Source organism: Argopecten irradians, unplaced genomic scaffold (assembly GCF_041381155.1).
Source record: "Argopecten irradians isolate NY unplaced genomic scaffold, Ai_NY scaffold_0017, whole genome shotgun sequence".
In the NCBI taxonomy this organism is placed as follows: Eukaryota; Metazoa; Mollusca; class Bivalvia; order Pectinida; family Pectinidae; genus Argopecten; species Argopecten irradians.
In genome coordinates this window covers 538,195-560,364 of record NW_027187484.1, presented here as the reverse complement: position 1 = coordinate 560,364, position 22,170 = coordinate 538,195, and the positions used below count along the sequence as shown (strand labels likewise).

The 22,170-nt window shown below is 37.3% G+C and overlaps 1 protein-coding gene and 1 long non-coding RNA gene across 2 annotated transcripts in view; both read right to left on the bottom strand.

Moving 5' to 3' along the window:
- LOC138311313 (uncharacterized) overlaps window positions 1–22,170 on the bottom strand; it is a 195,149-nt gene that overhangs the window by 4,879 nt on the left and 168,100 nt on the right. The window contains exons 7-11 of the mRNA XM_069252742.1: window positions 8,911–8,970; window positions 8,374–8,439; window positions 7,774–7,818; window positions 6,883–7,113; window positions 5,806–5,883 (exon numbers count right to left, since the gene is read on the bottom strand). Coding sequence (XP_069108843.1) covers window positions 5,806–5,883; window positions 6,883–7,113; window positions 7,774–7,818; window positions 8,374–8,439; window positions 8,911–8,970 — 480 coding nt within the window. The remainder of the gene's footprint in view (window positions 1–5,805; window positions 5,884–6,882; window positions 7,114–7,773; window positions 7,819–8,373; window positions 8,440–8,910; window positions 8,971–22,170) is intronic.
- Window positions 593–3,655, bottom strand: LOC138311323 (uncharacterized). The gene is made up of 4 exons (XR_011206582.1): window positions 3,558–3,655; window positions 3,189–3,334; window positions 2,812–2,936; window positions 593–1,413 (listed from the first exon to the last, which is right to left on the bottom strand). It is a non-coding gene; the product is annotated as an uncharacterized lncRNA (long non-coding RNA).

Here is a 22,170-nt window from a genome sequence, read left to right as displayed (position 1 = left end):
AATATAGAATAATTTATTTCGCCTTTGGTGCATGCGCAATCAGTACTTCATTCCATAGAGGATATAGTAACACAGATTTTTTTCGGGATGCAATTAATTATATTTCATGTTTTTAACTTGAAATAAAATTAGAAGCTCACAAACTGTTCAATGGTGGTAATGGTGTAAAGTAAGTAACTTTTGTAACTGAAGAAAAATACTAAATCGTCTGCTCCTGTTTTTGATAGTTAAAATTTACCATTTGTCAGCGGTGGAGCATCTTTAAATGATATTGTACTCCAAAATCACCGACAAAATATCTATAAAGATCACATATAGATGAGTTTGAAAGGCTTTGCCTTGCATGGTCAAAAATTTGTGCCTTTATCATACATTTGTATACTGTTTTTCATCAGGTTTATCCAGAGAAAACCTATACCAAGACTAAAAGGTTTCTATTTCAGAAAGGCATCCCAATTAGATGGGCTAGTTGCCTTCCTCAATCATTTGGCACAACATTTCATAAGCAGTTTGTATAATACAATTATTAGATTTTTATATTGTGAACCAATATAATATTGAATTAAAAGAAAAAATCTTAATAATAGGACTACCAAGTTCATTATAGTAAATACGCATTGCAAGTTGAGCCTTTTACTTCATCAATATCCTACAAAAGTCGAGAAGGGGTTTTCCTATATTGTTACAGTTCTTTATAACCTATATTTTTCTGAGGCATATCAAAGGATTACTACTGATACTCATATAAGTATTAAAATACATTTTGAATTTAAAGGAAATAAGGCTTTTCTATCTTGATGACATAAATGCTTTAGAGCAAAGGTCAAATTAACATTTCTAGAATAGAGTTCATCTACTACTTCACTTGGGACGAGGTCGATGATTCAATGCATAAATTTATTTCTACCATCTTCTTTCCACTTGTGATGATTTATTGGAGTCATAAGTGTCAAAGAGCTGTTTCCTCATTCCACAATTTGTCACTGATCATTTAGATAATATGCCTGGGTTTACAATCTTTTTATTGTGACAATCTATTGAAGTATGTCATCACGTGAGAGGACCGTGTATTTAAGGTTGTTTATGCCACTTGACGAACAGGTGTTGTGTAACCTCTATATCTGCAGTTAGTATTCATTGGTACTGAGCAACACAGATTGTGCATATGTAATCATTCTTTGGCGCCTTAACTAGTCCAACACATTGCAAATGTGACCATCTACCACAAACATTGCACATGACCCAGGTTGCCCGTTTTGGTGATGTGCACCCAACCATGTCATATCTTGTCCGTTGAGAAGGCGGTTCCATTGATGATGCTAACAGCTTGAATCGGACAAATTCTCTCATTTCCAGGGCGTGAGCATGATTGACCTCTTCAAGCTGCAAGTTCTTAGTCAGAACAAAAGCATTCTGTTAAATAAAGAGAATGTTACATGAATTTCAGATATTACATTAGTGAAAAAGGCTCATGTAAAAAAACAACTACAGTAAAACCCCTATTACTCGAGCAGGTGGGACCAGGTCAATAGTTCGAGGAATACGGGGTATTCGACTCATCCGAGGTTGGTCATGATCAACAGTCAAAATGTCCGGTCTCAAACTATGACAAACAATGCACGGCAATGACATTTTGATTACCCTATCTTTCAACATTCTTTGCATATATCGTTTGATATCGTTTACATCTTTCGATAAATAACATTGTGTTAGCCTGTCGAATGAAACCAACAAAGAAATTAAAAAAAAAAAAAATTATAATTAGGCGGACGTCAGCAATATCTTCCGCCTCTTTTGTCATTTCACAATGCATACTTTCTATTAACACGGATCAACAACTTCCGTATTTTCGTATTTACAGCGAAGATTATTACGAGAGAAACATCAATAACTTAATGCCTTTTCTGAAATATTCAAATAAAGTTAACATCAAACAACTACTTGCAATCGTGTAGGTAGGTACTAATGACACCGTTAATCCCTTAATTACCTAAAGGCTCGACACGCAAACTTTATAAACACAAGATCGTGAGCAATTATCCATGTCGGTCGGTGCAGTCAGGTGTGACACAGGTAAAAAAAAATCTCAAGGGCTGAACACCTGTTCGACGAATACATGGGTAAATACTATGTATTTGATGAAACAGGGACATAATTCTGTTCGGGGAATAAGGGGTATTTGACGAATAGCTGTTCGAGCTATACAGGGTTTTGTTACATAGATTATATAGGGAGACGGTCGGGACCATACAACCAGTTTGACGAATAGGGGTATTCGAGGAATCCGGGTTCGAGTTAGAGGGGTTTTACTGTAATTTATTGTAATATATACGCAAGTCATGTTTGACTTTCTCCATGTGTGTAATATACCAAGTAATATTGAAGAATTACAGAAAACTTGTATTAAAAGTACTAGCTGACAGCTTAAAATTACATTAATTTGTCACAGTCCAGGGGTTCTGATCACTTATGATCTCTACACCCCTGAACTATCTCATAGTAAAATTTCAGCTCTCATCAGAAAACATCTCCACCAATCACAGGCCTGAAATGTTTTCCTTTGAAGACTACAGAGAGAGCACGCCCAACATCAAAGCCACACAGTCAACCACAGAGTACTGTTTATATGGCTCTTTTGATGTACATCAAACAACTAAATTACCTGTTCTGTTGCCTCCAATTTTACTACGAGATAGTCCAGGAGTGTAGAGATCGTAAGTGCATTCTAGACATGGAGTAACAGGACTATATTCCTTTTTTAAATCTTGCATTGATGTAAAATATAACAATTTCTTTAATATTTATTCTTACCAACAACACAAATGCACCACAAGCATTTCCATCTCTCTAGATAGATGAAACCAATTGGCCTGAAATCCATATTGCATTTGCCAACTCGTCTGTTTTCTGTGACCTGATGGCCATAATATTATTTCCTGTGTTAATTTAAAAACGAGAAACTGTACCCCTAAAAGATATCAAATGTCTGCGAAATAACTGTAAAATTGTTTTTTTATTCTTTTACCTTTCTGTAACATTGCTAATTACTTTCTAGAGAAAAAGAGTACAGTCATACATGTTGTTGATGGTAAATATAAAATGATGTTATTTTCTATTTTCTTGATAGATGTACAATGACGTTTTTTTTTCAATCATTAAAAGCTAGTGGTATTACATATGACACTTACTTCCAGTTGTTTATAAGTGTCTGATTAGTTCCACCCATGGAGTCAAGGACAGATACAGTTTTGGTGGTCATATTGGCTGCAAGGAGTACCCAATGATTTCCAACATTTGCAGGCAAAAACACCCATTTGTACATTGCAAATTTAACCTGAAAAAAAACCCTCATTCATCAGTAGTTTTTCATGCCTCTTGGTTTTGGATTTTATTATAATGATCATCTCATTATTATTTTGTATAGAGTATGTTATTGAAATACTTTTTAAGATTTTAATTTCATGTTTAAAACACTTCAAAAGTTAAAGACATATAAATATTCTTAAAATTCATCTCATATTTGCTTTCCTAATTGTCCACATATTGATTTATCTTACATCTGAATAAAGCCAGTGGTCAAATTTGCCTTTACTCCATAGCACTGCTGTATAGGATGGCATCACAAAGATATGGTCAGTGTCCCCCACATTTTGTTTCCCTCTGGAGCAAGGAGAGAATATGCATTGATGACCTGAAAACACGTCTATTACTTTGATTAAATGTTGTTTGGGACAAGTGTAGTTGAATTGACTTTCCATATATGGCAATGACCACAAAATGAATTTTATCTTGCAACTGCCGCACATACTGACGGATAACAACTGCTGGATAAATTTGTGCTTTATCCGTCAATACAAAATGCTTTATCCGTCAATACAATCACACGACGTTGCTCCATATCTGACGGAACTTTTTCTAACTTGACACAGAACTTGAAACTTCCTGTGAATGAAACGTCATTCAGTCCTGTTAAACAGTGACGTCACATTCAACGGAATGACATCATTTTTACGATATAGAAAATTTTGTATGGCAGTGTCATTTTTTTTGACTCATGGAAAAGGTATGCATTGTCAAGTAATTCTTTAATGGGTATTTATTGGATTTTGAGTATTTTCATTTTGTTTCAGTGATATATCACACCGAATAGAATTACAGATACTGTTTGTGAATGCTCTTATTTATTTCCAACGACAGTAAAAGTAGTACACTCTCGTTCGGTTTAGTGAATTAATCTATACCTCCGCATCAAAGAATGGTTGCAGGATAAACAGAATACACGATTAGTATCTTGCAATACAAGTTTTATTTTGGTGCTCGATATAGAAAGCCAAGATGACTTAGCAAAGCCTGGTCATCTCAGCTTTCCTACTTAAGTCTTGCACCAAAATAAACCTTGTATTGTAAGATACTAATCGTGTATTCTCTATATCAATAAAGTCAGGATAATGAAAGACTTGAAAGTTTATTCATTTGCATTTGATTATTAATATTTCTTTCAATATGAAAAAAGAGATGAAATTGAAAGTCATTCTGAAATCAAGTAGGCAATAGCTTTATTAGCTGTGTATCATCATTACCTTATCATTTAACCACTTTGGATTTTTCAGCGTACTAAAGTCTTTTGTGTCCAGTACCTCGCCACATACATAGTAACGACAGTTTTTCTTGAGGGTCACAGATGGTGTCTGGGAGTGTCTCACACTAATCAGGTTCTTCAAATGGTCATGTTGGTGATCTTGATCTAAATTCAAAACGCTTTTATTCATCTTCAATATATCTTTTGGAATTTATATGTAACTACAATGTAGCTATTGTAAATAAATGAGAGATTGAACAGTGCTGTAAAGGTATGAACGCAATAGGATACAGATATTTTCAATAGAGCACTGTTGAATCTATATGTATAATGGTCTACTTTTGCATGTTTGACGTCAAATTAAAAACGGTGTTGGTTGCTAAGTTGGGTAACTACAATAGTTAGAAGATATGGCTCTGGTTATTGAATGTTTGATTAAAAATATAACTATGTCAAGGTACTCTATAACCATGGGAGTTTTTCTTCAAGTTTTCCAACTTTTTTGCCAACTTCAAACCTGGCATGACCTTTCATGACCATGGTTGTTAATAGGATGCAATCAAAATCAAATAAACATCTTCACTGTCAATAATCAATGTTATTAACCTGGTGGCATTAAAACTTTCATACAAAAGTATCTCACCTTTCTTATCCCCATCACTTGGTAGATTGAACCTGATCCTTTTTTCCTTCTTCAATTTCAGTTCTTCATGACATGACATGTAAAAGAGAAATTGTCATGCTAAACTCCCAGATATGAGAAAAACACATTCTAATCGTTCAAACAAATACACATAAATTTTAACCTTTAATTTGTAATATAGCAGTAATTAGAGAATTCTCTCTATCTTCTAAAAATATCATTATGATTACCTCAGCAATAATTACTATATTCACCATAACATCATACCGCTTCTTGTAATCCTATATAAGTATATAAGTATATCTCAAGTCCTCCACCTGTGGGTCATGTTTTCAACACCCATGTGGGGCAGTTGCCAGGAGGTTGGAGGATTTTCTTTGAGACTTAGGCTTCCCTCCATAGCAACCTTCCAAAATCTTAAATGACTGTGAAATGGATGCTCAAAAAACCAAACTTAATCATAACATTCTGATCTATTTTACATCATTTTTTTCACAGACAAATAGAATTTTAATATTTGAGCTCTCCTACCAGCCAAATACTATCTTACAATGAATTCTTCCAATAATTTATAGATACCCACTTGATGTACTCTTAAGGCTTGGAGAAACTGACAGCAATGGCTCTGGTAATGTGACATCTGATGGACTTTGCTCAGGGTCTGGAAAACGTAAATTGATTAATGATTAATTGACTAATTAATTATAATGTGCTAAGGCATGTTATTCAATTTGTCTGCAATCCAGGGAGAATTATAGGACCATAAATCCTCCAAGAAGGTAATTTAATGCTTAAATAAATCATGTGAAGGATTTAGTTTTATCAAAACAAACAAGGTATTCATAGAATCAGACTTTAAAGGGACAATTCAATCTAAGAGAACATTAAAATTTGTACATATATTGGGAAAAACCAGTTCTAATTGAAATTAGATCAGTCGGTTTTACTGTGATATGCTAGAAAAGTCCATGGTGGTGAAATGCGTGTGAAACTTTCAAACTCGCTTGCTGTCCTCCATTATACATTGTGGTCGAACATCTTGTATGCCGAACCCTGTCCCTTGCTCGTAGAGTAATGCAACTTTTGTCTAGAACTGCTCAAATCGCTCTGACAGTAGTGGTTTACCTTATTAGGTGAATTGTCTTGCCTAAAAAATCATTTTATTACCTCCTCAGTGGTTATGTAGTTCATTTGTTTAACGTGCGTGACTTTGGCTCGGGTATGGGTACAGAGTACATACTGTACCTGCTTAATCGTATTGATCAACGATTTGTAATTACAACGGTATCAATTAAAATACTTAACAATGACGTGGAATTTGTCAATATATTGTGTTAAATGTTTCATAAGAAATGTAGCACAATACATTTATGCCATATTTTGCTTCTTGGTTATGTAAAAGAATTAGCCTGAGTGAATTGTCCCTTTAAGAGAATTAGATTTTTGTGGAATATTAATTAAAAAAGAATTTGAAATACCAGAGTGTAATCTCCTCATATCTCTCAAAGACTACATGTTAGATCATTAATTGCTAAATTTGTGAAATGATGGTCAAGACTATTGGGCCACTTGTCTTAAATTTCCAAATTTTATATCAGATCTTAACTGAATAACTGTTTAGTTGAATGATGCTAAGATATTGATTATTGATAACACTTACCAAGTAGACAGAGGAGTAGAAAGGAGAGTCTCAACCTTTCATGAATGTTGAAGGTTTCTGGAGCCAGCTCCGAAATTTCCTTGATGAAGTCATGGTGATCATCTTCATCACAACACTCATCCAAGACAGCTTGAGCTTTTCTAGTTTCAATATCGTAAGAATAACTGGCAGTCCTTCTGGCTGTCTGGAGCAATGCCATCCAGGTTTCCTCCAACATTTCCCTGATCATGTCTGTTGACAGTCAAATAAGATTTTCCATATCCATGATACCAATAAATATGTGCTTGGGTTGGGGTGATAGATTGTGAAAAAACAGGAGTGCCCGGAAAAAAACCGCATAATCGGGCAAATAAACGCCTGTCTGTCTGCCCATGACCGGCAACTTTACAGTAGGGTAGACATTTTTTGCCATGCAACTGGTCCTTTTAACGGTAACGTTTTTGGTCCAGTTCTGATAGACTACTAAAGATATACAAAACAAAAATAGCAGTAGCATTGTAGAAAGGTTATTGAGCAAAACAGATTTTCGTAATATTCTGGTTTTCAGTCAACTTTGTTGAGAGCGAATGAATTCTAAAACGGATATGTGAATATTTTTTGTAAGTACAACTATGACTTTGCTAGTAAATAAACTACAAGGATGAATTGTAACTTTGTTAAAGGACCAGTAACTTTTAGGGTCAGTCGGTCCTTAGGACTAGCCGGAAAATATCCTGAAAGGAGAACACTGGTGCCAGGGATTGAATCCTGGCCGTCTAGGTTAAGGCAAGTAGCATAATCACTAAACCACATTAGCTATAATAAAATGGAAGCTATAAATGCATAGTATTACAGTAAGATAAAAACACAACCAAAGGAAATATTAGAAATAAAACATTCATTTCTCTTTACCTTTTATTCTTTTCAGAACTTCACTCCTGGAGGATTTAGGCGATTCTATAAAAGATAAGAGTAACTTTATCATAAATACATTCATATTAAAATGATAGATAATGTCAGTTTCTGAGTGTGTATGGATTCAGTTCATATACTGTATTAAAGAAAAACATAGAAGTGTCCTTACTTCTAAGTATAACTGAAACAAGCTTATTCGACAAATTAAATCACCCACCAGTGTCTCATAAAGCTTCTTTAATAAGAGGCCTGGTCTTGGACTTTAACAGTCACCTCAGATCAGGGCATATTATACATTTTGTACTGTTTCATTAACTTTTCATAATTTACCAAGAAACAGTTTCCATTTCCAAAATATTCTAAGATCTTTAAGATTTTAAGGAAGCATTCAAATTATGATAAGTACACATTTATCTGGGTACTCAGTTCAATTATCATTATAAAGGGTATTAACTTTGTATGTTACACTGTCAGGAAATTTCCATGTTGAAAATTTTTCAAGATGTAACAGCTTATTAACTTTCTTTAAGATCACTGAATAAGTATCATGGGAACTATATAATAATTGATGTGATAACAATTCATGTATATACATACCAGAATTATTACTCTTGTCATTGTTCTTTTCCATCTCCTGTCTGACTTCTATGACAGTCATCTTTTCTAAAAATTGAAAAAAAAAGAATCTGAATGACCATTAATGAACTTTTTGCTGCATTTTTAAATGTTAACTGTTTTTCCTGAAATTGAAGGTTTTTTTCCTCTCAACATCATATGGAATAAAAAGTTATTAAATATATTTTGAGAATTCTTGCTGGTTAGATACTATCATACAGTATATAGATAATTGATGTGATAACAATTCATGTATACATACCAGAATTATTACTCTTGTCCTTCTTCTTTTCCAACTCCTGTCTGACTTCTATGACAGTCATCTTTATCTAAAAGTTGAAAAAAAAAGAATCTGAATGACCATTAATGAACTTTTTGCTGCATTTTTAAATGTTAATTGTTTTTCCTGAAATTAAAAGTTTTTTTCTCTCAACATTATATGGAGTAAAAAGTTATTAAATATTTTGAGAATTCTTGCTGGTTAGATAATATCATACAGTGTATAGATAATATGTGTACCTGACAGTATATTGGTCCTTTTCCTCTTGTTGCTTTTCTTACACGATGGCCTAGTTGCTTCTGTAATACAACAAGAGATCCCAGAGGGATCTTGGCGCCCACCTAAGAACGATCTTTGTCTGACAAAGGAAAGAGGGATCTGTAACGACTTGTTTCGCTACGACCGTAGTCATTAGCGTAGAGTAAGAATGATACAATTAATTTGTTTTGCCCTGGGTTCGACTGCCGCGTTAGCTTTGCAGATTCCTATGTCTCGCTACAATATTCAATGGTACCAGTGAGTATGGACAATGGACGACATCAAATTCATTTAACAGTTTATTAATATTTAACATGTGTAAAGGCGACAACAAGAAAATACCCGCGTGGCTCAGTGGTAAGTAGTGTGTAATGGACAGTTTTTGTTGCTAATATTTTCACGTTTTCGCTATCAGAATTAACTCCTACCCATCAATGAAAGACCGAGCACGTGGCGCTACACACCGGGCCGATTATCGATAGTTTAACCTCCAATTTCACAAACACCGTTCTCCAGCGAAGATTCTCAAAATATCTCCTTAACGGTTAACCCCGAAACTCGACACAGGAGGCTCCCACTCTTTTCCAGCCTACCAACGGCTCTCAACTCAAGAGTGAAGACTTTTAAATACTATCGAAACCCTTCTAAAAGCGAGACATACCAAGTCCAACATTGCACAATTTCACAAGTATTTCAAACTCAAAAATATAGCAAAAATATCAACTGACAGCGAAAAATACACACACAGTAATGTTAATGCATTTCCATACTATACGATAACAGCAAATTAGGGAAAGGATGGGCGACAAATATATAAAAATTACATGGGATTCAAAAACACAACCCTCACCTCTCAAGGCCCGGTAGAAAAAACTGAAAGTCTCGGCGCAGTCCCGAGATCTCGAACACAGCAAAATCCCGTCAAAGTCTCGGTTAATATAATTTCCGGAAAATATAGCAACGAAGCGCACCGCAGCTTCGTTACATACCCCCCAACCACCTAGACAGGCTGCGACCCGTAGCCGTAAAACTGATCCAAGGGAGATAATTTGGAGAGAAAAAAAAAGAAAGAAATAAACCAAAAACATCCTAACAAAAGTTGAAACATTTAAAACCAAAAGTAAGATGCACAAATTTCGAATTTGGAAGTATCCAGTTCACGAACTCGAACTAGAATAAAAACAGAATGAGAAAACCAAACTAAATTTTAAACAACCAATCAAGGGGAGGTAATTTAGGGAAAGAAAAACCTTAAGTTCACAAAGTCGAACATCTCTTAATAAAGGGAGGTAATCCGAGGAAAAAAAAAACCCAAAATTTTGCACAAAGACAAACATGCCTTAATAAGGAAAGGGTCAGCTAAGGAAAAAAAAAGTACAAAAAATCAACACCCTGAGAGGAAATCAGCCGAACAAAGTTAACCTAATGGTTGACGCGACTTACAACAACCCATTATATTCAGGTGGAGGAAAGACACCATTTCAGCCAGCAACTCAAGTAATGTTCAGCAGCATAGAACACAATAACCAAGGGAACAGTATGTGTTAGACATTGTCACCAAAAACAAACTGTGCAATAAGTGGCCACCCTGTAGTAGTGAACATACCACAGACTGTAAAGGAAACTTACCTGTAGCCTCATCGATTGGTAATGAGCAAGCATACTGTTTTGAAAGTCTGCAGAAGCTCAGAGAAGATGGTCTGGAGGTAGACAAGCTTGTCACGGACTCGGACACTGGTGCATTCAAGGCAGCTGAAAAGATTTATAAACTCGGTGAATCAAGTACAAAGCCAACACACAATCTGGACCCTATTCATATAACAAGAAATCTTAGAAAAAAAAACATCTCTAAGTGTGTTAAACTTGAAGAAATAATGCCAGGATCAACAAGGAAAGAGAGACAAACCATCAAGAGAAAATTCAGCTGTGATCTAGCTGCTCGATGCCAGGCAGAGTTATCTCACCTTTACGACAGACACTGTGGTAGTCTAGTTCCATTACAACGTGCGGCTCGCGGTGTAAGGGAGGCAATTGTGAAGTGCTATCAAGGTAAACATTCTGTGTGTAAAACCAAATCTCTAGTGTGTATTGGGACTAAAAACAAAGAACTGGCTTACAAACAGCACATACTTACCAAGTGATTTTAAGATCTGTGGCGGAGAAGATTTACTTATGGAAAAGGTGAACAGTCGTCTTGGCGATTCTGTGTTGGAAATGACTCTTTGGAATCTGTCGACCCAAAAGGTGGAATCTGTGAACAGGCGGCTGAAGAGGTCACTCCCCCCTAGTGTGAACTTTTCTCGAAACTTTTCTGGGAGAGCTCATAGGGCTGTGTATACCGTGAACCATGGACCCGGCAAAGCTGTTAGAGAACTGTGTAGTGCTATTGGATCACCTATTGCTGCGGGGAGCTCTGTGACGAAACATCTGGAAAAAGAACAAAATAGACATTTATTTGAGAAATCGCGAAGTAATTCAATACAACGTAAAGTTCAGAAGAGAACTAAAAGAGACAAAATGTTCAAATTACATGAATGTAAAATTGATGAAGAAATTTATGTGAAAGACAGAGTTATGATTGAAAAAAAGAAAATGAAATATTAAACTATTGAAACTTAAACATAATCTTAGTTGTTTTTTTTTCATGTAAATATTAGAAGAAAAAAGAGAAAATGTATATAACAGAAAGAAAAAAAACCCATTTAAGATGGTTTAAATAGATGACAGATATTATACAGAAATATAGAGAGAAAGACATACAGACAGCTAGACAGATTTGATTGATGAGGCTATAGAGGCCGTGGTCATTTAATCAGTAATTTTCAGTTTTTGTGTAAAGCCTGAGGCTCCGGAGGAAAACCACCAACCTACGTTAAAGTGCCTAACAGAGCCCAGAGTAAACGTTTGAACTCAAAAATGGCAATTGGTATAATTTCGGGTCGCCTTAATACTCGCGGTCAATATGAATACCTATATAAATTGTATGTAAGTGTCACTTGACCTTGATATTAGGCGACCTTGACATCAAAATACAATATTTGTCACACTTACCTGCTGATCACAGTAGACATGAGGGACGATGACCACCCGAACACTGGCTCTGAAGCTTACAATGATTCCTGGACTGGTTTGCCTCGTGCGTCTCAATAACTAAATGTTCAGTATTAAAACATTAGCTTGTTTTGACAGAGGTGACTGACCTCTAGAGTCTTGCCGTCAATGTCCTTTCGTGGGAAATCAGTCTTTAACCACCCTGTACTTACCATCAGAGCCACCCGATGTACTCGCTCGGTCGTTACTATGTCCATTTGGCCATTTGACCACTATGCGCCCATAACCACGTTGGTCTACAGCCCCTCTCCACACCATACACGGGCTTCTGTTTCCGTTTTAAACTGGCCTCTTGAATACTAGTTTCTGCTGTAAATTCTGCCAAAACACCTCCATGATAATTTCTCTTGTAGTTAAGTTATATACGGGTCCAATGTATTGGTGTCTAGGGACGCTGACTGATGAAAACGTCATATCCGGTTGTCATCCTATAGCATTTTACATAATTTTCATATTTACCATTTTTGGAAAGCTACATGCCCATAAGGTCTGATTCCAAAGTGGGAGTTGGCTCGCTGCATGCGTTGGTCTGCTACTGCAAGTTATCTACCCGTGTCGGAGATGGAGATTCCTGCAAGAAAATTTATGAGAATTGAATGTATTTTGAAATGTAAAATTTAATATCTCAATAAATTCTTAACCTAGACTTTTGGGTGTTAGTTATATCTATAGTAGTGTTAGTTTACTACAGAAAAATATGAACAACTGAAATAAAGTTGAAGATCAGGGGGAGATAACTCACCCATAACTCCTATACCCCCTATTTTTTGGACTTTGTGCAAAAAAAAAAATCAGAATAAAGTGTAAAAATTGAGAGAGAAAAAGTCAAGAAAAAAAACAGACAGTACAATAAAGAATCACCTCTTTCCAAACAGTATGACACCAAATGATAGGATTACAGAATGTTTACATTAGAGCAGCAGAGAGATGAAAGACAGATAGTTGAGATTGTAGCTGATTGGGTGCTTAAACCATAGGGGGTAGGTGTCTGCCTGTCAAGTGTCCAGCCCGACTCTAATGAATAGGATTACTGATACAAGCCTCCTGATTGGATATTGCTGTGTATATAAAGAGCAAAGATCAGCCTCTGAAACATTCAACAGACCCATACACTCAAAGGAAAAGATTATTTTTGGAACCAAGATAATGGTAAATTCGAAGGAAAAACGCTGGCTGGACGGTTTAACAAGAAAGGAAGACAACCATACATCAAAAAAGGGGGAGACAACTGAGCGTTGGACTAATTCTGACTCTAACCAAGTCCCAACAGTGCGCGATTACCAAAGGATTTACACGACCAGGTTATGGATGCCCCAATTTCCTCACCTGTTAATCTCACCGATTCTCACAGAATGCTTCGTCCTTTACCGGTCGCCAAACATGCATCCTCGAGGTAAGTCATAAGCTACATGAAACATAAGAAAAACATAAGATTTACATAAAATTGAGACTTATTAGACATTCATGTAATATTATGTTCAATGTTTACTATTCTATTAATTGCCTCTCTATTTCTCTTTTACAGTGAGAGTGAGGAACTGGAGACCAATAGAATTGTAAAACATTGGGAAAATGAGAGATATGTGGAATGATGCCGTACACCAACATTACAGTCACAAGCCTTCATGCAAGGGAAATTTAGATTTTAACTTTACAACAGAGGAGTGTCGGGGCTTGGGATGGAGAATAGGACTAAGATGTACTAAGTGCACCTATGTGTCAGGTGTGTATTCTCTATATGAAGGCATGAAGGAACCAGGGAAGAAAGGGCGAGACACCGTGAAAATGAACTCTGCAGTACAAGTCGGACTTACACAGAGTAGAATTGGTAACGCTGCAATGAGACTTACCCTGATGAGTGCCAATATCCCTCCCCCCTCAGAGAGAGGAATGCAGAAAAGTGCTAACAAAGTGTGTGACAAAATTGAGGAAATTAACAAGACTGACATGAGTGAACTACGGAAGCGTGTACAAAAAATCAACACCCTGAGAGGAAATCAGCCGAACAAAGTTAACCTAATGGTTGACGCGACTTACAACAACCCATTATATTCAGGTGGAGGAAAGACTCCATTTCAGCCAGCAACTCAAGTAATGTTCAGCAGCATAGAACACAATACCAAGGAACAGTATGTGTTAGACATTGTCACCAAAAACAAACTGTGCAATAAGTGGCCACCCTGTAGTAGTGAACATACCAGAGACTGTAAAGGAAACTTACCTGTAGCCTCATCGATTGGTAATGAGCAAGCATACTGTTTTGAAAGTCTGCAGAAGCTCAGAGAAGATGGTCTGGAGGTAGACAAGCTTGTCACGGACTCGGACACTGGTGCATTCAAGGCAGCTGAAAAGATTTATAAACTCGGTGAATCAAGTACAAAGCCAACACACAATCTGGACCCTATTCATATAACAAGAAATCTTAGAAAAAAACATCTCTAAGTGTGTTAAACTTGAAGAAATAATGCCAGGATCAACAAGGAAAGAGAGACAAACCATCAAGAGAAAATTCAGCTGTGATCTAGCTGCTCGATGCCAGGCAGAGTTATCTCACCTTTACGACAGACACTGTGGTAGTCTAGTTCCATTACAACGTGCGGCTCGCGGTGTAAGGGAGGCAATCGTGAAGTGCTATCAAGGTAAACATTCTGTGTGTAAAACCAAATCTCTAGTGTGTATTGGGACTAAAACAAAGAACTGGCTTACAAACAGCACATACTTACCAAGTGATTTTAAGATCTGTGGCGGAGAAGATTTACTTATGGAAAAGGTGAACAGTCGTCTTGGCGATTCTGTGTTGGAAATGACTCTTTGGAATCTGTCGACCCAAAAGGTGGAATCTGTGAACAGGCGGCTGAAGAGGTCACTCCCCCCTAGTGTGAACTTTACTCGAAACTTTTCTGGGAGAGCTCATAGGGCTGTGTATACCGTGAACCATGGACCCGGCAAAGCTGTTAGAGAACTGTGTGTAGTGCTATTGGATCACCTATTGCTGCGGGGAGCTCTGTGACGAAACATCTGGAAAAAGAACAAAATAGACATTTATTTGAGAAATCGCGAAGTAATTCAATACAACGTAAAGTTCAGAAAAGAACTAAAAGAGACAAAATGTTCAAATTACATGAATGTAAAATTGATGAAGAAATTTATGTGAAAGACAGAGTTATGATTGAAAAAAAGAAAATGAAATATTAAAGTATTGAAACTTAAACATAATCTTAGTTGTTTTTTCATGTAAATATTAGAAGAAAAAAGAGAAAATGTATATAACAGAAGAAAAAAAAACCATTAAGATGGTTTAAATAGATGACAGAATTATACAGAAATATAGAGAGAAAGACATACAGACAGCTAGACAGATTGATTGATGAGGCTATAGAGGCCGTGGTCATTTAAGAAATTTCAGTTTTTGTGTAAAGCCTGAGGCTCCGGAGGAAAACCACCAACCTACGTAAAGTGCCTAACAGAGCCCCAGAGTAAGTTTGAACTCAAAATGGCAATTGGTATAATTTCGGGTCGCCTTAATACTCGGTCAATATGAATACCTATATAAATGTATGTAAGTGTCACTTGACCTTGATATTAGGCGACCTTGACATCAAAATACAATATTTGTCACACTTACCTGCTGATCACAGTAGACATGAGGGACGATGACCACCCGAACACTGGCTCTGAAGCTTACAATGATTCCTGGACTGGTTTGCCTCGTGCGTCTCAATAACTAAATGTTCAGTATTAAAACATAGCTTGTTATGACAGAGGTGACTGACCTCTAGAGTCTTGCCGTCAATGTCCTTTCGTGGGAAATCAGTCTTTAACCACCTGTACTTTACCATCAGAGCCACCCGATGTACTCGCTCGGTCGTACTATGTCCATTTGGCCATTTGACCACTATGCGCCCATAACCACGTTTGGTCTACAGCCCCTCTCCACACCCTACACGGGCTTCTGTTTCCGTTAAACTGGCCTCTTGAATCTAGTTTCTGCTGTAAATTCTGCCAAAACACCTCCATGATAATTTCTCTTGTAGTTAAGTTATATAACGGGTCCAATGTATTGGTGTCTAGGGACGCTGACTGATGAAAACGTCATATCCGGTTGTCATCCTATAGCATTTTACATAATTTTCATATTTACCATTTTTGGAAAGCTACATGCCCATAAGGTCTGATTCCAAAGTGGGAGTTGGCTCGCTGCATGCGTTGGTCTGCTACTGCAAGTTATCTACCCGTGTCGGAGATGGAGATTCCTGCAAGAAAATTTATGAGAATTGAATGTATTTTGAAATGTAAAATTTAATATCTCAATAAATTCTTAACCTAGACTTTTGGGTGTTAGTTATATCTATAGTAGTGTTAGTTTACTACAGAAAAATATGAACAACTGAAATAAAGTTGAAGATCAGGGGGAGATAACTCACCCATAACTCCTATACCCCCTATTTTTTGGACTTTGTGCAAAAAAATCAGAATAAAGTGTAAAAATTGAGAGAGAAAAGTCAAGAAACAGACAGTACAATAAAGAATCACCTCTTTCCAAACAGTATGACACCAAATGATAGGATTACAGAATGTTTACATTAGAGCAGCAGAGATGAAAGACAGATAGTTGAGATTGTAGCTGATTGGGTGCTTAAACCATAGGGGGTAGGTGTCTGCCTGTCAAGTGTCCAGCCCGACTCTAATGAATAGGATTACTGATACAAGCCTCCTGATTGGATATTGCTGTGTATATAAAGAGCAAAGATCAGCCTCTGAAACATTCAACAGACCCATACACTCAAAGGAAAAGATTATTTTGGAACCAAGATAATGGTAAATTCGAAGAAAAAACGCTGGACGGTTTAAGAAAGGAAGACAACCATACATCAAAAAGGGGGAGACAACTGAGCGTTGGACTAATTCTGACTCTAACCAAGTCCCAACAGTGCGATTACCAAAGGATTTACACGACCAGGTTATGGATGCCCCAATTTCCTCACCTGTTAATCTCACCGATTCTCACAGAATGCTTCGTCCTTTACCGGTCGCCAAACATGCATCCTCGAAATAAGTCATAAGCTACATGAAACATAAGAAAAACATAAGATTTACATAAAATTGAGACTTATTAGACATTCATGTAATATTATGTTCAATGTTTACTATTCTATTAATTGCCTCTCTATTTCTCTTTTACAGTGAGAGTGAGGAACTGGAGACCAATAGAATTGTAAACATTGGGAAAATGAGAGATATGTGGAATGATGCCGTACACCAACATTACAGTCACAAGCCTTCATGCAAGGGAAATTTAGATTTTAACTTTACAACAGAGGAGTGTCGGGGCTTGGGATGGAGAATAGGACTAAGATGTACTAAGTGCACCTATGTGTCAGGTGTGTATTCTCTATATGAAGGCATGAAGGAACCAGGGAAGAAAGGGCGAGACACCGTGAAAATGAACTCTGCAGTACAAGTCGGACTTACACAGAGTAGAATTGGTAACGCTGCAATGAGACTTACCCTGATGAGTGCCAATATCCCTCCCCCCTCAGAGAGAGGAATGCAGAAAAGTGCTAACAAAAGTGTGTGACAAAATTGAGGAAATTAACAAGACTGACATGAGTGAACTACGGAAGCGTGTACAAAAAATCAACACCCTGAGAGGAAATCAGCCGAACAAAGTTAACCTAATGGTTGACGCGACTTACAACAACCCATTATATTCAGGTGGAGGAAAGACTCCATTTCAGCCAGCAACTCAAGTAATGTTCAGCAGCATAGAACACAATACCAAGGAACAGTATGTGTTAGACATTGTCACCAAAAACAAACTGTGCAATAAGTGGCCACCCTGTAGTAGTGAACATACCAGAGACTGTAAAGGAAACTTACCTGTAGCCTCATCGATTGGTAATGAGCAAGCATACTGTTTTGAAAGTCTGCAGAAGCTCAGAGAAGATGGTCTGGAGGTAGACAAGCTTGTCACGGACTCGGACACTGGTGCATTCAAGGCAGCTGAAAAGATTTATAAACTCGGTGAATCAAGTACAAAGCCAACACACAATCTGGACCCTATTCATATAACAAGAAATCTTAGAAAAAAACATCTCTAAGTGTGTTAAACTTGAAGAAATAATGCCAGGATCAACAAGGAAAGAGAGACAAACCATCAAGAGAAAATTCAGCTGTGATCTAGCTGCTCGATGCCAGGCAGAGTTATCTCACCTTTACGACAGACACTGTGGTAGTCTAGTTCCATTACAACGTGCGGCTCGCGGTGTAAGGGAGGCAATCGTGAAGTGCTATCAAGGTAAACATTCTGTGTGTAAAACCAAATCTCTAGTGTGTATTGGGACTAAAACAAAGAACTGGCTTACAAACAGCACATACTTACCAAGTGATTTTAAGATCTGTGGCGGAGAAGATTTACTTATGGAAAAGGTGAACAGTCGTCTTGGCGATTCTGTGTTGGAAATGACTCTTTGGAATCTGTCGACCCAAAAGGTGGAATCTGTGAACAGGCGGCTGAAGAGGTCACTCCCCCCTAGTGTGAACTTTACTCGAAACTTTTCTGGGAGAGCTCATAGGGCTGTGTATACCGTGAACCATGGACCCGGCAAAGCTGTTAGAGAACTGTGTAGTGCTATTGGATCACCTATTGCTGCGGGGAGCTCTGTGACGAAACATCTGGAAAAAGAACAAAATAGACATTTATTTGAGAAATCGCGAAGTAATTCAATACAACGTAAAGTTCAGAAAAGAACTAAAAGAGACAAAATGTTCAAATTACATGAATGTAAAATTGATGAAGAAATTTATGTGAAAGACAGAGTTATGATTGAAAAAAAGAAAATGAAATATTAAAGTATTGAAACTTAAACATAATCTTAGTTGTTTTTTCATGTAAATATTAGAAGAAAAAAGAGAAAATGTATATAACAGAAGAAAAAAAACCATTAAGATGGTTTAAATAGATGACAGAATTATACAGAAATATAGAGAGAAAGACATACAGACAGCTAGACAGATTGATTGATGAGGCTATAGAGGCCGTGGTCATTTAAGGAATTTCAGTTTTTGTGTAAAGCCTGAGGCTCCGGAGGAAAACCACCAACCTACGTAAAGTGCCTAACAGAGCCCCAGAGTAAGTTTGAACTCAAAATGGCAATTGGTATAATTTCGGGTCGCCTTAATACTCGGTCAATATGAATACCTATATAAATGTATGTAAGTGTCACTTGACCTTGATATTAGGCGACCTTGACATCAAAATACAATATTTGTCACACTTACCTGCTGATCACAGTAGACATGAGGGACGATGACCACCCGAACACTGGCTCTGAAGCTTACAATGATTCCTGGACTGGTTTGCCTCGTGCGTCTCAATAACTAAATGTTCAGTATTAAAACATAGCTTGTTATGACAGAGGTGACTGACCTCTAGAGTCTTGCCGTGAATGTCCTTTCGTGGGAAATCAGTCTTAAACCACCTGTACTTTACCATCAGAGCCACCCGATGTACTCGCTCGGTCGTACTATGTCCATTTGGCCATTTGACCACTATGCGCCCATAACCACGTTGGTCTACAGCCCCTATCCACACTCTACACGGGCTTCTGTTTCCGTTAAACTGGCCTCTTGAATCTAGTTTCTGCTGTAAATTCTGCCAAAACACCTCCATGATAATTTCTCTTGTAGTTAAGTTATATAAGGGTCCAATGTATTGGTGTCTAGGGACGCTGACTGATGAAAACGTCATATCCGGTTGTCATCCTATAGCATTTTACATAATTTTCATATTTACCATTTTTGGAAAGCTACATGCCCATAAGGTCTGATTCCAAAGTGGGAGTTGGCTCGCTGCATGCGTTGGTCTGCTACTGCAAGTTATCTACCCGTGTCGGAGATGGAGATTCCTGCAAGAAAATTTATGAGAATTGAATGTATTTTGAAATGTAAAATTTAATATCTCAATAAATTCTTAACCTAGACTTTTGGGTGTTAGTTATATCTATAGTAGTGTTAGTTTACTACAGAAAAATATGAACAACTGAAATAAAGTTGAAGATCAGGGGGAGATAACTCACCCATAACTCCTATACCCCCTATTTTTTGGACTTTGTGCAAAAAAATCAGAATAAAGTGTAAAAATTGAGAGAAAAAGTCAAGAAACAGACAGTACAATAAAGAATCATCTCTTTCCAAACAGTAAAACACCAAATGATAGGATTACAGAATGTTTACATTAGAGCAGCAGAGATGAAAGACAGATAGTTGAGATTGTAGCTGATTGGGTGCTTAAACCATAGGGGGTAGGTGTCTGCCTGTCAAGTGTCCAGCCCGACTCTAATGAATAGGATTACTGATACAAGCCTCCTGATTGGATATTGCTGTGTATATAAAGAGCAAAGATCAGCCTCTGAAACATTCAACAGACCCATACACTCAAAGGAAAAGATTATTTTGGAACCAAGATAATGGTAAATTCGAAGAAAAACGCTGGACGGTTTAAGAAAGGAAGACAACCATACATCAAAAAGGGGGAGACAACTGAGCGTTGGACTAATTCTGACTCTAACCAAGTCCCAACAGTGCGATTACCAAAGGATTTACACGACCAGGTTATGGATGCCCCAATTTCCTCACCTGTTAATCTCACCGATTCTCACAGAATGCTTCGTCCTTTACCGGTCGCCAAACATGCATCCTCGAGGTAAGTCATAAGTTACATGAAACATAAGAAAAACATAAGATTTACATAAAATTGAGACTTATTAGACATTCATGTAATATTATGTTCAATGTTTACTATTCTATTAATTGCCTCTCTATTTCTCTTTTACAGTGAGAGTGAGGAACTGGAGACCAATAGAATTGTAAACATTGGGAAAATGAGAGATATGTGGAATGATGCCGTACACCAACATTACAGTCACAAGCCTTCATGCAAGGGAAATTTAGATTTTAACTTTACAACAGAGGAGTGTCGGGGCTTGGGATGGAGAATAGGACTAAGATGTACTAAGTGCACCTATGTGTCAGGTGTGTATTCTCTATATGAAGGCATGAAGGAACCAGGGAAGAAAGGGCGAGACACCGTGAAAATGAACTCTGCAGTACAAGTCGGACTTACACAGAGTAGAATTGGTAACGCTGCAATGAGACTTACCCTGATGAGTGCCAATATCCCTCCCCCCTCAGAGAGAGGAATGCAGAAAAGTGCTAACAAAGTGTGTGACAAAATTGAGGAAATTAACAAGACTGACATGAGTGAACTACGGAAGCGTGTACAAAAAATCAACACCCTGAGAGGAAATCAGCCGAACAAAGTTAACCTAATGGTTGACGCGACTTACAACAACCCATTATATTCAGGTGGAGGAAAGACTCCATTTCAGCCAGCAACTCAAGTAATGTTCAGCAGCATAGAACACAATACCAAGGAACAGTATGTGTTAGACATTGTCACCAAAAACAAAACTGTGCAATAAGTGGCCACCCTGTAGTAGTGAACATACCAGAGACTGTAAAGGAAACTTACCTGTAGCCTCATCGATTGGTAATGAGCAAGCATACTGTTTTGAAAGTCTGCAGAAGCTCAGAGAAGATGGTCTGGAGGTAGACAAGCTTGTCACGGACTTGGACACTGGTGCATTCAAGGCAGCTGAAAAGATTTATAAACTCGGTGAATCAAGTACAAAGCCAACACACAATCTGGACCCTATTCATATAACAAGAAATCTTAGAAAAAAACATCTCTAAGTGTGTTAAACTTGAAGAAATAATGCCAGGATCAACAAGGAAAGAGAGACAAACCATCAAGAGAAAATTCAGCTGTGATCTAGCTGCTCGATGCCAGGCAGAGTTATCTCACCTTTACGACAGACACTGTGGTAGTCTAGTTCCATTACAACGTGCGGCTCGCGGTGTAAGGGAGGCAATCGTGAAGTGCTATCAAGGTAAACATTCTGTGTGTAAAACCAGAAATCTCTAGTGTGTATTGGGACTAAAACAAAGAACTGGCTTACAAACAGCACATACTTACCAAGTGATTTTAAGATCTGTGGCGGAGAAGATTTACTTATGGAAAAGGTGAACAGTCGTCTTGGCGATTCTGTGTTGGAAATGACTCTTTGGAA